This window comes from Anabas testudineus, chromosome 16, assembly GCF_900324465.2.
Source record: "Anabas testudineus chromosome 16, fAnaTes1.2, whole genome shotgun sequence".
Classification (NCBI taxonomy): domain Eukaryota; kingdom Metazoa; phylum Chordata; class Actinopteri; order Anabantiformes; family Anabantidae; genus Anabas; species Anabas testudineus.
In genome coordinates this window covers 18,093,674-18,112,238 of record NC_046625.1, presented here as the reverse complement: position 1 = coordinate 18,112,238, position 18,565 = coordinate 18,093,674, and the positions used below count along the sequence as shown (strand labels likewise).

General features: G+C 40.5%; 1 protein-coding gene across 1 annotated transcript; it reads right to left on the bottom strand.

The window, feature by feature from the left end:
* Window positions 1-738: 738 nt before the first annotated feature.
* On the bottom strand, window positions 739-16,296 carry has2 (hyaluronan synthase 2). The gene is made up of 4 exons (XM_026372098.2): window positions 15,583-16,296; window positions 7,006-7,632; window positions 4,729-4,830; window positions 739-4,615 (listed from the first exon to the last, which is right to left on the bottom strand). The coding sequence occupies exons 2-4, from the start codon at window positions 7,630-7,632 to the stop codon at window positions 3,686-3,688; spliced, it is 1,659 nt and encodes a 552-aa protein (XP_026227883.1). The 5' UTR covers window positions 15,583-16,296; the 3' UTR covers window positions 739-3,685.
* Between the last annotated feature and the right edge of the window lie 2,269 nt (window positions 16,297-18,565).

Genomic DNA, 18,565 nt, shown 5'->3' with positions numbered 1-18,565 from the left:
AGTTGTATATTGTCAAGTGTGAAGTGGATCTGATGCAACAGAACAAGCAATCACACAAATCTAGTTTGTAGAATGTAAACAGTCTGGAGTGGTTACAAGCTTTGTGTGTACATTATAGCTGTTAGCTCATTGCTGTGCAAGGCTGGAAATGGTTTAGCCAAAGTTTGACCATTTTGCATCATTAATAAAGAAGATAAATGTGCCTTTTAATGCTTTCTCATCATGTAAACTGAGCCACAATGTTAGTTTCATAGCAATGTAATTTCTTTGGAGACAGGGTTGTTTTGGTGGGTTCTGGTTTGGATACAGTTGCTGTGTATTGTACAAATGCCCCATGGCTATCAGATCAATTTACTGGTCATATTGGATCTTACTTACAGATCTGCTATGATAGATGGGAGCTGAAAATTTATTCATGTACTAAATGTAATAGATGTACGCTCTTGTCCCTGAAAACAGATGAAGGCAGTATCAATATCAACTGCACAAAGCAAGCAATAGATCTTGTGCAACAGGAGACTTTCAATGCTAGAGACCTGATACAGGATGTACATTTTTCCAGACACTGTTGAATGACTTGGCACACTTTTGATAAATTACTGCATCAAACAATGCAGTTTTGTCAAATGTCGTGGCAAAAGGGAGAATAACTACTCCTTGAACTTACTTTGTCCTGAGAGATTCTGCCAACAACGGCAAGTTGATGAATAAAATAAATAAATCAACACACACTCTCTGTTCAGTCTCCGTCTTAAATGAATGCATTTATTCTAGTCCCAGGAAACAGACTCTACACTTTCAGAACCATCATAGAATCTGCTGAACTACTTCTCTCAAACCTCAGTTCTCTTATACCAAACTGTTATGAGCACAAGGTCAGTTATCTCTTCTCTGAATAACAAGTTCCAGCAAACACAGGCTACTGTCTGGCATCGAAGGTTATAATGACCCTCATGAGTTATTACAAAAGCCAGTTTAAACGTTTGCACGTTTTAGTAACTTTTACCACATGTATTCCTAAAAATTGCATTTTTATTGCTGTTATTGCAGACAACCTCACCCCCCCAGCTCACAAGTTCACATTGTTTGGTCAGATATACAAGTCACTGTCAGAACAGTTGAAAGCACAACACAGACATTTTTCCATTATTTTTTTTATAAAAACATGAATGAAACATGAAAATAAAGAATCTTTGGTAGCTAAGCAAAAATAGAATAACAATGTCTATATATAAAAATGTATTGAAATACAAAGTAACAGTAAGTAAACAGCTACAGCAAAGGGCTGACAAGGCAGAGAAATCCAGCTTTGACTTAATAAGGAACCACATATAAAAAGGACATGTTTATATATAATATCACAAACATCATAAATTACTTGAGACCTCAAGAACGCATCAGTCTTTGGACGGCATCCTGATGCCTTAATGCAATGAAAAGAGAACCACTGAGGTATTGTATCTTGATTACGTCAAGCATCACACCGGAGGACGGGAGAGACATAAAAGTGCATAAGAATTAAACTTAGGTCTTCTCCTTGTCTATGTAGCAAACACTAGACTTGTTTCATTCCAAGATGCTGTTCTCTTCCACCAAGTGCCCTTATTATCAGGTAGTACTTTTCCCACATTAGATGCACTCATGTTTTCTTCTCACATTTTCTTCCTCCCTTGCGGGTCATTCAACACAGCGCAAGGGAGCAAAGAGATGTAGCCACATTATCCTCAATACAGTATGTGAGAGGAAGGAAGAGAGCAAATGCATGTGGACAATCAAAAACACCAAATCTCTGAATTGGAACATGCCCACCGTGTCTGCTTGGTGGTTATCATTCAACTTGGCATAAAGAAATACATAAACAATAATAGTTAAACCTATTTCATCACTCATATTTAAACAAAAAGGAAAACAAAAATCTAAAGTCATTGTTTCTGTAAAAGTAAAACAGTGACAGCAGCAATGATACAATGTCTCTCTTCTGGTCACATGTTCCCCTGGTCACCTGATCTGGTGAAGATTATATCTACCAATTGGTGATCAATTTGAGATTCTTCACTTTGTAAACGATGAGAGAAATACTGCATTCAGGTCATATGGGAATAGCAATAGATTGTCCAAGGACAAGACTTGGAAGAATCAACCCATTCAAAGCCTTTTTAATACTGTGATCAAATATTTCTAAAGCCTTTTCACATTCAAGATAAATGCACCACAGTGAGCGATGCGTTTTGATTCATTTAAAATGGCTAATCAAGCACTGTAACATCACCAACAAACACAACCAATAATAGCATAAGAATAATAACGCACTGTCGTGGAAATTTAGAAGTTGCAATTAGGTACTGACTTATGTGATACAAAAAAAAATTAGTTGAAGTACACGCATCATTATATTTATAAATACATTTAAATTTCATTATAATTAAAAAATTCATTTATTATGCGTGGATACCACAAGGAAGTTTCATGTCTTTCCCATATGTCTTGAGTGCAACAAAGGAAAGAGAGCAGCTCCTCATTTTGTAGTGGCTTGCACGCCATGTCACTCCTTGTACATTGTCACTGTAGCTCTTCCTAAAAACAGAATTTTAAAACACCAGTGCACCACCCACAGAACACTGGATATGTGGCATTTTTAATTTCCTTGCCCTTGTTTTTTAATTCTGAGGAGTACATATGTATAGTATATGAGGGGTGTTAAACCTCTCTCGATTAAAATATTTCTGCTTCTATCTAAAGGATTCCTCCAGATCAGTTTTTCAAATAGAAGCAGAGATACATTTTAACATAGGGAAGGCAAAGGGAAGTTTCATGAACATGCATGTATTTACCCCCCTAAAATCAAACAATGGCAAAATGTAGAAAATCAACAAAGTTGTCATTCAAATAATTAAACACATTTTAAGTATTTGCTCTGGTGGAATTTTGTGTTTGTTTTTCATGGTCAAGTGACCATGAAGGAATCAGATCCTCCCACACTACCCAATTAATTCTGGGCTACAGTTACATTAATTGTGTAGTGATGCCAGGGACATTTTGCAATCACTCATCATGTTTATGTCATACGACATGGGAGATAGAGTGGTAGTCTGTTGGCTTCTCTTTGGCAAGACCAAATATAGACCGGTCCTAGTTAGGGTGTACACATGTCTTGTAGACACAGTCATGCTCTGGAGGTAAAATATTATTATTGGTCAAGTGGAACCCCAATGGGTGGAGCCAAAACCACACAGTTTATTTGGCTAAATTGATAATATTAGACAGGAGCCCAGTGAAAATGACAGGGTTAAGAGGTAGCTAATATTACAAAAGCCTATAGCGTTCTTGCTGCCAACTATAATTATCTTGCCATTCTGAGTCATCTAGGTTAGATATTTAGCTTACACTGAATATATTAGGTGTAAGAAACGTAGGATAAGCTAAATGGCTAACATGCTGATGTTCCGTGTTCTCAAATCCTATGGTCTTGAGAGAACAAAATAAGCCATCACTGCCACTTATATTTGTGCCATTCAAGTGTTTTTCGTTCTGCCAGAACTCTGGTTCTTCACCCATTTAGGTTGAACTCAGCCAATTTTGCCTCCAGAGCTGCTCTGCAACTGAAAACATTTGCATAACAACATTATATGAGCAAAAATCACTCAGACAGAGAGTTCAGTGGTAAATGATAACTTCAGTCTGTAAGTCATACATCCAGCACCATATCGTAGTGTGTTTCCTTCTTCCTCTTCCCACACTTATTTATGAGCACTGTATACAACATCAACAGTATCACCCAGTAACTGGCATAGACAACTGCCCCTACGATCAGAACAATTTTTTCTGAGTCAGGAAAAGGTTTTCTAGTCTGCAAGATGATTGTGTAGATAATTCCAATGAAGAGGATGGTGAACCAAACTGATATAGGAATCAAACCAATGAAGTTCACAACTATTGTTTTCCTCCCAGAGGTCCCCCATCCAGATTTGTTGATTGTTGCTATTGCGAACATTTTGGCTGGCAACAGGCTTGACATGTACAGTACAGAGTAGAATGACATAAACACCATGACAATGTTACCTCTGAGGCAGCTGGCAAATGACGACTTGATCAACGCAACTGCCTGAACAATGAGTAGAAACAACAGAATATTCCAGAGCCTTCCTTGATAGAAGAGCTGGATTGCAGTGGCAATAAGAAAAAACGGGAAGAAGCCTGTGATCACAGCTTCGTAAGTCATCCATAGATGATGCTTGTGAAACCACATTGAGTTATAGAGCCATTCTCTAAAATACGACTTGCTCCATCGAGTCTGTTGATTGAGCCAACGCAGGTACGTAATTGGCGTTTCGGTGAGGCACTTTGATCGTGCTGTGTATTTGGTTGCATAGCCAAGACTGAGAACTCTGTTCGTGAGATGACGGTCATCCCCGAAACTGCAGTGAGAACCCATGAAGGTCTGATTGTACCAGTCCTCAAGGAACTCATGCAGGAGGGAGTTTCGGTACATTCCTAAAGGCCCGCTGATGCACTGCACACAGCCGAAGTAGGACTGGCAAGCTCGCTCAATGTTGAAGGCCATCCAGTACCGTACACTGCTCAGGAAGGAGATCCACGACTCATATTTGTTTAGGATCTAGGGAGGAATTGAAAAAGAAAAAGAATAAGTAAGACATTAAATTATGCTAAATGCTGTTTGTCAAATTTGTCACTTGCAAGGGATAAGAAAATATTCAAACATTAAACTACCTGCACATCTCCTCCAACACCTCCCACCATAGGGTCTTCTTCTAAAACCTTCACCATCTCCACCGATGATGCAGGATCTAGCATGGTGTCAGAGTCACAGACCTGGATGAAAAACACAAAACAAATTGAGTTTCCTGTGTTTTTTGGCCAAATGTTTTGTGTCATTCATTCATCATTCATGTTTTCTGCATCCACATGTCTTAAAGGATATGCGTGATGTAGATGTTGTCAGATAGCCATGTCTGCAAGGGTCTGTGTAGAATAATTCTTCTTGCTGTTGCTTGCTGTCAGTTTGCCAGCATGTCAAACACAGCCAATTGTAGTATGAATTGAAGTGTGTCTAGGTTTGTGGTGCATATATGTCTGTCTGAGAGCAAGTGGAAACCATCTATTGGCCTTTACAGTCATAAAACGCTTGAACCTGGCAAAGTAGAATTAAATGTTATGTGTTCGTTAATAGAAACCACCTTTAACTTATGGCAGACAAAGTAGATTCATGTTGTTCCAATGTATTCATATTCACATAACACAAAACCCACACAAAACAAAAACAAAATAAGCATTTATTGTACTTAGTACCCCACCTGCCTGGCTTGCTGTCCTTATTTGGTGGTCTAGTTTAAAGGTTTAATGGTCTAAATAACTATGGCCACTAGATAATCCTGTGCAACAAAGTTCATGCAGAGTAACAGCTTTAAATTCAGTTACTGACACTACACTACCTTTCTCGTTTTCTTCTATAAATGGGAATTTTCTTTCCCAACAAAATCGGGTGATGAAAACAACTGTAAAGCTCAATCACTGCTAACAAAACACATCTGTTACAGCCTGATGATTGTAAAAAGGCATACAACCCTGTCCCTCCTTGCTCAGAATGTTGAAGGGCACTGGCGAGACTCTGGCAGCAATGCAGAAAGTTCTTTTGAAATCTCTCTTAAACAAGATGTTTCTGGCAGACTGTATCCTGCAGCAGGTGTTCGACGACATCATATCAAAGAGGTTCTATCCTCAAATTCCCCTCGTTTGTAACGTTAAAAGGATTATGTTATTACAGTAATGAGGTTTCTGTTCAGTTTTACTCTTGCTCAAGATGTTGATTGTAACATCACCGGGATATTACAGCACGAACATTAAATGACGACTGTTGATGCTTTGGCCAATTACCCGATTAATAAAATTGACTTTTATATTTTTCCAGATTTGTAAATCGGTTACAGCATTTGCTTTGGAGATATAAGAGAACCTTGATAAATACATCAACTAAATCAAAGTAATGCTAAAAACAAAACAATGCAATATATTAATGCTAATAAGTACATTAGCTCTTTTTTCTGCAAATTTGTTTCCAGTCCCATATGTTGTGTAGACACACAACAGTGGCATGAAGTATATTAACCTAACTATTTCTGAAAATTTAAAAGAGAAAAGCATTAGAATAAGAAGAATTATATTATGTTCTTGCTTCACAAACATACCGTTAACGGCCCCACTAGCTAATACTTGCATGGAATAAAAACACATGTCTTGAGACTTAATTAGCTGTTGTTACCAGGCTTGGCTTTGCTGTCAGTGTTTTCAGCTTCTCTTTGTATTTGGGGCCACACCACCACAATGTAGCCTTATAAATTACATTAGCCAGTGAAGCACCATTGGGAACAGGGCTTTTAATAATAATTGTTGTTAACATTCCCTAAGATTTTTTTACTTTTATTGACAGCAGTAATTCTCTAAGCCTAGCTTTTAACCCTACAGAAACTTAGTTCTGGCTTATACTAGTTCAACTTTAGGCTTTTTCCCAGCAAACACATTACCAAGTACTAAATTTAATCTTTCTTTGACATAGTTTTGGGCCCTGACTCTGAATACCACTCACATAGATGATGTAACATGCAGGTCTGTGAAACAGATCTGTTATTAGACTCAACTACTGCTGCCCCCTTTCATGCTACACTTCACAACTTGATGCACACAGCCATCAACCATCTAAAAGCAACACAAGAGGCTCTTTGTGGACCCCTTATTTGGCTTGGCATAGACCCCTTTCCCTCTCTAGCCATCTTTTTCTCCATTGCTCTCTCTCTCTTTCCTTTCGTCTCCTCTTTAACTCACACTGATGTCTGTTATCCTTGTCTCATCTGTGTGTTTGTCTGTGAACATTGCCACAAGCAAACACTCATTCCGCTGATTATTTTATGTACATTCAGAGTGTCTTATCTTCCATTGTACTCTTTACCATCCCTTTCTATCAATATCTATTTGTAAATTAATCAGCCTTACCTGCACATAATCCACGCTCCTCCCTAGTGCTTTGAAGGCCGTGTACATGACCTCTCTTTTTCCGCCCCACTTTTGCATGATGCACACACACTTGTTGTTCAGCACCAGTCTGGAGACTTGCTGGAGGCTCTCTGCGTAGCTCTCATCTGTTTCCTCGGGCCCTCTGTTGTGATAGTTGCTCCGCCACACATAGGTAGCTGACTTGTCCCGCCCCATGATCTCTTTAAAAATATCCATCATGTACAAGTCATCGTCTGAGTTTCCATCGATCACCATGATCACTTTGATTCCTGGGTAGGTCAGCCTCTTCACAGACACTAGGCATTTCTTCAGGTAGCTTGGGTCCTCTTGGTATGCTGCTATGCACAATGCTAGGGATTTATTCAGTTTGATAGGCGTCTCTAAAGACCGCTTCATGTTTCTGTGTTCTAGGAGTGCAAAGAGGCTCTGAATAATAAGGTGAACGACCAAGATGGCGCCATACAGGCCAAAGGATAGGTGATTGCGAGCTGTTGTGAAGAACTGGTAGCCCATGATGTAGGCCGTGGAGATGCCCACCAGGAGGGACACGCCAAACATGGTGGTTCCAAATATCCGCAGGTAAGTGAGGACTCTTTGACACTTCATCTAGGTACAAAAGAATGAGTAAAATACATTTAGTGATCAGTGAATGGTTTCATGGTTTCATGACTGTTGTACTGTAACACATGTAGCCTTGTTTTATTACAAACAACTCAGTGAAATAAAGTGGTAAAGCTTCTCTTCTCTTTTTACTCTCTCCCTCCCCTCTCCTTCTCCCTACTCTTCCCCAAATTCCCTGTCTAAATGTCAGACAGTTGTGTGTAGCCGATTGTTCTGACTCTGTTTAAATGGGTGGGCGCATATTACATTTTTGACCTAATTAACCAACAAGCTGTGTGTTCTCGCCAAGACATCCAAACCCCAAAATGTTTGGGAGAAACAATCCTGAACAATATTTTCTTCTGCAGTAAGACAAAATTTGAACACACTCAGGCAAGCACTGTGTTCTTTCATCTAAATCAAATAGAGGAACATTTTGGTTCAGAGCAGTGAAGAACATCCCTTGCTTTTGTGTCTAAACTCTGAGGGACTTTTATAAACTCAGGCCCTGTTGCAAAAAAACTTAAAGTCAGTTTCCAGTCCTCATTATACTGCTACCGCCATCTGTTTGGCAGACCAACGGAGACCTACTCAGCGTGGCTCAGCTCAACTCAATGTAGAGCGGACCACCCTGTGATGTCATCTGTTTATATCTCCGTGGGAAGAAGAAGACAAGAGTTTTTTTTTTTCTTTCTTTCAGTTTTCTAACGCTGCACGTGTGCTTCTTTCCATCTGCAGCTCCCAAAGAAAGTGAGAAAGAAAATACAGTACATACAAAAGTCCTAGAGTTAGACAGATAAGAGCATGCAAATGAACAGTTAAGAGAGGAGGGATATGACATATTAGTTTAAACATTATGAAGAACATGCATTTTTGCATAGCATAGAGAAAATGTGTTAGGTGCTGTGATGGTTGATTTATATTTTATGGCATCATTAATCATTTAATGGAAGTAGTACATCATCATCACCAACAAAATCCGACAAGAAACTAAACCATCAAAAGCCCGGCAGTATTTGTGATTCTTACACCACACCTAAACACATTAGACAGATGGGAAAAGAAAGAGCAAAGCACAGAGACACAAAAGAGAAACACAGTAAAGAGAAAGAGAGAAGAGCCAGAGAGACAGATAGAAAGAAAAGAAAAGAAAGTGAGTACAGGCAGATTCAGGATCACTCTCAGAAGAGAAAGAGGGAGATGGATACAGATAGAGAGACTGCAAAAGAAAAACAAAGCAAGACTGAAAGCGTGCCAGTGAAGAAGCAGAGAGGGGGGTAAGCTGAGAGAGAGGAATATACACACACACCCCTTGGCTCAGACATAATGCCTTGTTCATTTGATCATTGGCTGAGAAGGCCACAACCAGTGTAGCAAGCCTCCTCTGGCACGTGGCAAAGCTCTTAACGTCAGACGCTCGTTTACAACACCCCCGACACACAAACACTATATACACACACGCAAATGCACATAGAAAAACGTACACTAGTTACACCAGTGCAGAGAGAGAGAGAGAGAGAGGGGGGAGAGGGAGAGAAGAGTGTGTGTTTGTCTGGAAAAATACACACTTACAATGGTGTTAGGTTGAGAGTGCATTTCACCTTAGATCTCCGTCCGTCTGTGCATATCTGTATGTATCATGTTTTAACTATATAAGGTATTGCAGAATTAATCATTCTTTCATCTTGTGTCCTTGTTTCAACTTTGAATGAAGTGAGCCACAGATAAGGAGCAAAGCCGTTTTACCATAAATGTGTCAGCAGACTGTACTGTATGGAGCTAATGGTTTGGGAATGCACTGTGTAGCTGAAAGGGCCTTTAGAGAATTTAGTATCAGGAAAGGAATCTTAGATCAAGGTATTTTCATAACAGCTCACCTTTTTTATCATAGAACCATCTTTTTTTGGACGATGCGACAAAACCCAAAAACATGAAGAAAATCCCTGCACAGGGAGAATGGGCAAACTCTGTGAAGTTTTGATTTCTTTTTTAATGTTTGTTTCTTTATGCTCTTAAGTGAAATAAAATGTTCACTCTGGTAAAATGTTTGTGGACAAATCCAAACTGCGAAATTCAATTCAGGTCATGTTCCACAGATATAAACCGTCTGCTGTGTGATTACAGACCAGCTGAGTACAGTCAACTCGAGTCTGTTTTGTGAATTCTTTGATTCCGTGCAATGAAAAAAACAAAACAAAAAAAGACACACGCTTACACTTGTTGGGATGCTTTGCTCTACGTAGCATGTAAATCATTTTGGGCGTGTGATCCGGTGCAAAGGTCACACTAACAATTAGCTCACACTGCAGGAGGATTCAGTGCAGACTAAAATTCAGTCATGATGTTCTTCCAAACTTGGCCCCAGCCCGTCAGGGATAACATCTCTAATCAGTGTGACGGTGGAGGTGTCATCAACACATGTGGATGATGTCACTTTTGAGTGTAGTTGATGGACTGCATGTATCTGTGTGTGCATAGAGCGTCATTAGCACATGTGGATTATTTCACAACAGCCTACTGTTTGGTTTATTTTTTAATGATATATTTATTTATTAAAGTGGCAATTGTGAAAGATAAAAGTAATAATAAAAAGTGTGTGTGTGTGTGTGTGTGTGTGTGTGTGTGTGTGTGTGTGTGTGTGTGTGTGTGTGTGTGTGTGTGTGTGTGTGTGTGTCTGTGTATGAATGGGTGTTCGGTATCCAACCTTATGGTGAACCCGGGTTGAATGCTTAGCCTCACTCTGACGTTATTACCAATCTCTTGAGTAAAACTCCCACTTGCTCTTTCTCAGATGTAATATTACAATAACTGCACGACTTTCATATAGTCTTCTATGGACTTAAAATAGATGATGTTTCAGCGGAGAAATGAACTGATGAATGATTAAATGATTTTCTCATCGAGCTCTCACCATAACTTGACCTTTACGATAAAATCTGTCTTTAACAGAGTCTGTTATATCATTACAGACTCTGGTCTACTGGAATTTTACAGTTAAGACAATACGGAGATGGATGGATGCAACTGCCTTGAAATTCGAGAAGAGGCCACTGGAGGTCACTCATTTGAAAATGGGAATGGGAAAGGAATGAGTGAATCTGTGACTTCTCTCAACAGTTAGTGTCCAGGTACCATTGGACAATGTACTGACAGGCCCAACAGCAACAGACTGCTACTGCTACTGTATAATTGTGAACATCCTTGGAGTCAGCATGTGATCTGCTTTGGTTAATCCAACTATCTGATAAGAGCTTATTAGATATGAATAGGTCTGCACAAACCTCACACACTAACACACACAGTTTACTGCATGTAGAGTGTCCACTGTAAATTGTTAACTTAATTGTGTCATGTTGCCATCTGTGCAAACATACGTTTACTGTCATTGTTTTTCCTTCCTCAGTCTTTTAATAGAAAGTCTGTTGGCACTGCCACTACCATCTTCGGAAAATGCAACACTGCCCCATATTAGAAAGTTCATCTTCTACATGGGACACCTGAAGAAATGTCTCTGTGACCCATTTTAAGTATCCATATGTGTGTTTTGAGTAAATGTGTCTATATACACAGGAAGAGTATGTGAGTGTGTGTTTCAGGGGGAAAGAACAGCAGTGGAATCCTTGTCAGCAGGGTCCCACTTTCAATGCCTGTGTGTGTGTGTGTGTGTGTGTGTGTGTGTGTGTGTGTGTGTGTGTGTGTGTGTGTGTGTATTTGATTGCTGTATGCACAGGCAGTAAAAATCCAAAGTGGAGCCAGAAATGACAGCTTGCTGCTCTGTGTGGAGCTGAAATAACATAAAGTGTACTGTACATCTTTATGTTATTGTGACTCAGCAGTCACTTAGTGCAAGAGATGATTCACAAATCAGTGGCTCCAGCCGGATGACTGTTCACAAATCAAACTTTAATGTTGGGTCTAAAAAGTGAGTCAGCTCACACCTGTCACTAGTAGACCTAGCATATGACTGAGAAAGAACAGCATTGGAATAAACAGGCAATTAAAACAGGCCAATAAAGACATATTAGAAGATATTAATGGTTTGCTAAATCCTCGTGATCCATTGAAGAAATATTGGACAATGTTTATATTATCACCAAGGCAGTACTGGAAAACTAAACCATCTGAGATAATACACACATTCTGGAAATCTCTTTCAAACTGTGTGATGTTCTGCCAACAGAAAATGGAGCGCTACATAAGCTCACAAGCATTGCACATAGTGCAGGATGCAGCAAAGACTCACATGTTTCTAAGTAGATGATGAGGCAAGGAGGAGGGAGCGGCTAGGAAAAGCCTCGAGAGTTGGCTGCCAAAGTGGACATTCTTAAGATTGGCTCCCTGCTCCCTGTCCTTCTGCTAAATACATATTAATGATGTGTCTTCAGTGATTAATGTGAAAAACTGTCAAATAGTGATCAGGTGAGGCACAAAAGATCATGTGAATGTAATGGCTGAGGCAAATTTCATATGTGCTTATGAAGTCACCAGCTGTCATCTAGTTACACCTTCATTTTCCTTATATTGCTGCAGTTAAATGGAGGCTGGGCTTTGTGGTTTATATTTGTTCTATATAAATTAAACTGTTTAGTCTGAATGAACTGAAAGGTCAAGTGATTTTTCAAAGGCACTGCCAGGAAGTCACTCCTCCTCTTCCTCCTCCCTCTCATAAACCTCCGATGTGGTCACTGTGCGCTGTTGTTGTGGGATCGTTGTCATTATAAGAACCAGAACTAAACAGTAACACCACCCACTGTGCCACACCGCACTTCTCCTAACGTGATTGAAATCAGGTGGGAAAGGGGCACAACTGGCGAAGTTGCAACATTACAAGGGAGTTGGCTTTTACGTTCCCATTTATGTCAACCCTCAGCTGCGTCTTTATTTCCTCACCTTCTGTATGCTATTAGAACCAGGTGTGATGCGTCTGACTGGCAAAGTAGCCGAGGTTACAGCATCCTGGAAGAGTGATTCCTATTAGCATGCATCTTTTTCTTTTACTACAACAGCACTGTTTTAGCTTTATTCAATTTAAAAGTAAACAGCAATGAAGCTGTGATTCATTATTCAATAAGCTCTCATCCAAATCCATTCTCAGTTTTCAAGTTTTTTGGCTCCTTTTTTCTCCCTTTGACTCATACCTGTGAATGAGTAGAAGGAAGTGATGCAACTATACTACAGAGACGGTGTGAGACGTAGATGAGGAGAGGAAAAGTGGCATAAAGGGAGGGTTGGAGTGGAGAACAGCAGTATTCAGGGAGAATACAGAGAAAGTGGGTTGGATGCAAATGAGTTTGGGAAAGAAGGAGAAGGGAGGGAGGGATGGCAGACACCATAAGAAGGAGGGGGAGAGAGACTGAAGGCACGGTGGTGGGTTTGGCTCCGTTAACTGCCAGCTGAGGCACTGGAGTTATGCCACTGTGGCAGGCTCCAACATTTTCAGCCAAATTGCAGATGCTTGCTGTATGGCCTCTGTTTTTTTTTTTTTTTTTTTTTTTGTGTGTGTGTGTGTGTGTGTGTGTGTGTCTTAGTATATTTCTGCCTTTCTTTCTAATTTTGTCTCACATTGAGCCTGTCCCTCTCTCTGTCACACACTGATTCAACACTTTCCCTATCTGGCAACAACTGTTATCAAATGCTCTAAAATAACTGTCTGCCTCCCTGCATGGTAGAAAATCCCATTTATGGAACTCTACTTTTCACTTCTAATTATGGCAAAGAGATAAGAGACTCACAATCAGCAGGAATGGATAAGTGAAAAGATGGTTTAGGGAAGAAAGAAAGGATGTGACTGTTTTTCCAAACAGACATTATCAGTAAGCAACAACCAAATATCAGGGAGCGAATTAAATTTGCTGTCAGGCTGTTCAAGCAAGTTTACTTTATGCAGCACTTTCTGGGTTCTGTATGGTATACTGTAACTCCTGGACCTATGCATTAGCACTGGCATCACACTTCCCTGCGACTCAGTATGAGGTAGTGCCAATATAACTCAAATCCTCAATGACTTCCAAATTTTTCCTTTTCCTGGCAGGCTGCAGAGCAGCTTCACTGCTACTTATCCAAATGAACCTGGAATTTTCTTTTGCATTAATGCAGAATAAATGAGGTAGGTGGTGGTGTATTGTGCATTAGAGAACACTGCACACATACTGGCTTCAGTAGTTACCGTGCCGGCTCCAAGGCCCTATACACCAAAGGACCCCAGCTGTGAGCAGTATTGGCACGTGGGACTTGTGAGAAAAACCCCTGGAATGCTTTTCCCCTGTTAAAGACTAAACTGCTCTGTACTGTAAAGAGGAGTATCCTCTAGCACTGATGAGCCTGCAGAAAACTGTACTGCTAGACCCCAAGCAGTTGTCTTCCCTGTCTCTCTTACTATCATCATCTATGCAAGGATACTGTCGCTTTCAGTGGCTACCCACATTGCTGCACATAAGAATTAGGTCTTTGTTTTAGAAAATTCCACTAAGAGGATGCATTGCTGTCCTCGCTGCTAAGCCCACACTCAGCAGCACTCCCTTAAGGGCTGAAATTAAGAAAAGTATGTTGTTAGTAGTTTGTCTGTATGTAGACAGAAGGTCTACACATGTACTGATTATAGTAAGAACAAATGGTCTGCACCATTTGACATTTACATATATGTTGCAGACTAAGGAAAAGCTGCGAACACTGGTAGCTACTGTAGCTGCTCCGCCGGAGGCGCTGTAATGCTGGAAGTAATTGGATCTGGATTTAAACCAACTCTGTGTTAGTGCATACAACACCACTCATATGTTATCACTGACTACAAGCTATATGCTTCATGATTCCTTACGGGTGGATATCACAGTGGTTCCAACTTATACAGTGTCAGCAGTAACATAGGCCCACATCATGCAAACATGTCCAGGTCGTCCAGGTCATGAGGCAATAGATGCTGTATGTAGGACAGAAACTGGACTGTACACAATACATAAAAGACATCCAAAGCACACATGGTGTGCAGCTAAACAGGAGCCAACTGGAGAAAGATGGTATCACAGAGTGTGACATATGCTAACTTTCCATTTGTGTGTCTATGTATAATGTGTATGTGTGGGTGTGTTGCAGATTGCAGAATCAACTGGAGGTGTATTTTAAACACTAGATGCATTTGGTCTCGGTAGCACCAGTACAAGCACCGGTCACAAGCTTTCCGTTTTGTTTCAGGCTAAATTTAGGAGTAACTGGATGAACTGCTGAACATTTCATTCACATGTGCGCAAAAGTAACGTCAAGCATCAAATTACGCGCTCCAACCACGAGGCACGCTGAGCGCGTCCAAATCCAGCCTTCCCATTGGCTCACACACCTCAAAAGAAAGACGCGTGTCTGGAGCCCACATCAGTTTAGTTTATTCCGAGGTTATAAAAACTATTTCAGCCAAGACTATGTGTAGTTTTATTGTGTAATCTGGACAAATGTTTCCAAAGCTGGCACAGCTGGCAAGGAGAACCGCAGTTGTCCGCGCCAGTGTGGCCAAGTTGAACTTCGGAGACACATGTTGTCTTGGTTTGAATGTAATAGCATTTTAAATATGACAACTAGCATCTGCTGAGGAAAAACACGCAACAGTTTATTTTAACATAAAAGCTTCAGGAGATCCTATATGCACTTTACACTCATACCTGTTGAGACGCATGGAGACAGAAACTAGTTCAGTGACAGCCTAAAGCTTTTCTTTATTGATCCCAAATAGCATCAATAACACTGGAATGATTGACCCTAATATTATGAAAGAAACATAATATATTACCATACACGTATTGAAATGTTACCATGACTGCACCATCAGCGTATCCATCACTAGACTTAAGACGCGATTAATGAGCTCCCAAACCACTTGTGCATAAGAATAACCGACTTGTGCTGAAACATTTATCACTGTCTGTCAGCATGCTGCAGGGTCACCGGACCAAACCAGCAGTGGCCGCCTACCTTGAAAGCAGCTGTGGTCCTGGCGTTCGCCTTGGAGGAAAGATGTGGTCAACTCCGGCGGCTCTGGCACCGCTCCACAGGGAGAAAAAGTCTTGATAAACTTAGATCGGGCACTCGTGGAGTGGTGAGTCGCATGAATCCGCTCAAAATTGTCCTCATTAAAAATAAAAGAAGGAAAAAAACCAAACAAAAAAAAAAAAAAAACAAATGAGAAGCGCGCACCTTCCTCTAAGTTTACTCAGCTGGACCCTCAGAAATAATCGAGTGCTTGTAACCTAGTTTTTAAATGTGTCTGCAGTCATTTAGTGTGCAACCACATGCATCTTAGGTGTACAGACACAGACATCATCATGTCAGTCCACTTTGGCATCATTCATATAAAAAAGTATAAATAAAAAGAAGACTGTGTAAAAATGATAAATATTCCTCTCCATCAACTTCTCACAGTTTCATTCATATTTGAAAGTTTTTTTAAGTTACAAAAAAGCCACCAACTTTGGCAGCGTCATATTCAGAAGAAAAAAAAAAAAAAGGTCTCCAGCAATGATTCTAATATTCAAATAATAAATCAAATATGTGAGGGGCATGTAGGTAGGTTTCCCAAAGCATCCAGGTTACACAGCGCGCAGAGAAGTGGCCAAATGTCTCTGTGCCGCTGTTTCAGCTGGCTAATCCCTTCCAGATGGCTGAATGTGGAGCCTCCTTTATGGCTGCTGTGGCTCCCAAGCCCCTTTTGCTGGGCTACAACAGATTGGCGTGTTGTTTTATTAAGAAGAGGAGGTTTGGGGGGTAAAAGGAGGAGCGACGGAGCAGGGATCGGGGCGGGAGGAAAAAAAAGCGCTCGCATCCAAAGTCATTCAAACTCCTGAGGCAGCGACAGAGAGAGACACAGAGCGTCACTTCGCAATTTGCTGCTCATGGCCCCGTTCACACCTGTGCAAGGAGCGGGGTTGTGGCGTGTCCCTGCGAGGCCGCTCACATCTATACATCTTTAACTGCCTCTGTGTAGTGTGAAAACCAACACTGCTCAAAGTTCAGCTGCCCACTGAACTTCAATTGATCCTGTGTTTATTGCCCGACATTGACATTATAATGACATGAACCATAATCACATGAACCCTCCCATTTGACGTTTGACGCCAAGGGAGTGATAGTATTTAAACATGATCATTAAAATAGACATCTGCATAAGGCACGATCATATGCATGACTCATGGAAGCTGGAGTCGGGATGTTATGGAATTTCAGTCATTTCATTGATGCAGCAGAATTAGTTTCTATTTTTGACCAGCAGGGGGTGCTGTGTAACGCAGAACCAGAGATGGACATGGACAATAGCTCCACAGAGAGGAGATCAAAAATAATAATATTCAACCAGAATCAGGACTCATGTTACCCCTTCTGCCATGCAGTTATATATGACCACCGAAAACCAAAGAAGAAGAAAAAACAAACAATTTAATAGTACGATTAGACTTTATTTATTGACACCTTTTTACATCAACACTCTCCAAAGTGACTGTGACTATATATTGTTAGTGCACACTGTGAGGCGAACACTAATAATTACAGCAGCAGGTTGCTGCTGCTCAGTTTGCATGGTATTATATTTATTTCTATTTTAATGTAGCAAAAAATCAAAAGTGTGAGCCTGGATTTGAAACTGAACAGTACCGCCTTAGGTATATTTTTATGCCTCTATGATGGTGATAGACAGAGGCACTATTTTTTGTGTCATCCGTCCGTGTGTTCATCCATTTGTATGTCTGTCCATTCCTATGGCTTAGTTCATGTGAACGCGATAAGTAAAGAACGCTTGGAGGGAATTGCTTCAAATTTGGTACAACTGTGAACTCGGACTCAATGATGAACTGTTTAGATTTCTGTGGTCAAAGGTCACATTCACCTCATGTTCATCAAATTGTTGTTGTGGATGTGATGTGTCAGGAACGCTTTGAGGAAATTTCCTCAAATTTGGCACAAATTGGCACCTGAGGGTTGAGAAGGAACTGATTCGATTTACATGGTCAAAGGTCAAGGTCACTGTGACCTCATGTATGTCCCATGCATACATCTGGCACTAACACCTGCTTGGATTCATATATGCACTGATCAGATTATGAGTGTGGTCAAACATGCATGTCAAATAGTGGAGCTATACAACCACAATGTGGTAATTCAAGCTCATTCTTTAAGTTTCAGTGTCTTTTCTTCCTGTATTAGAATTCTGGCCTAAGTTAATCACACAGACTTTGAGCGCTTAAATTATTACAGACTAGCAGAACACGAAGCTGTACAACATTATCCTACTAAACAGACACAGCTGGCTTCCTGTTGTCACCATCCGATCTTTAACGAACTCTCTCTGGGCTGCTGAGTCAGCAGGCGACTGCAGGCAGTCTTGATGTTTAAGGATAAAAACGCCAGCACGCGAGTCAAAGGTCTGTTACGATAAAGGACGTAGCATGTACTACAAAAATGAGTGACACTAACGTGACTGAAGAATCTTACGGTTAAACTAAAGGCTTTGGCACAAAAAATGACACAAGCATTACAAATAACAAAACAAACATTACAACTAATTCAATACATGAGCAAATAAGAGGTAGAGTGATGAAGCGAAATGGGGCCTGTGGTGGGAAACCTGCATTGTGTGGTGCAGTAAAAACACACAGTTTCCACGCTCCTGTGGGTCTATCCTTCACTGTAGCCGTCGGTGAGTGACGTTGTTGTCACACGGGCCATACATGGTTTGGTCCCCAACACTTTTCTTTTTTCTATATTTGTACAAGCTCATTTGGACAAGTATTTATTTATATGAGTAAATTCACAATCACTTGCAGACCTAAAGGCTTCCTGGAAGTGGGTGTAGAGTTATCACAGAGATGCCAGTGGCATCGTAGGGGAACTGAACTGAAAATGAGGGCCTCACGATACCACCGTGAGGTACGAGAAGATTGATTTATAATATAGAGGGCGCTTA

What these genes read in the sequence shown, in the direction of transcription:
- has2 (XM_026372098.2), bottom strand. Translation starts at nt 7,632, where the DNA reads ATGAAGTGTCAAAGAGTCCTCACTTACCTGCGGATATTTGGAACCACC. An exon ending in GGAGCGTGGATTATGTGCAG is followed by an intron (nt 4,831 to 7,005) that starts GTAAGGCTGATT and finishes TTTTTCATCCAG; the next exon opens with GTCTGTGACTCTGACACCAT. An exon ending in GTGTTGGAGGAGATGTGCAG is followed by an intron (nt 4,616 to 4,728) that starts GTAGTTTAATGT and finishes ATTCCTCCCTAG; the next exon opens with ATCCTAAACAAATATGAGTC.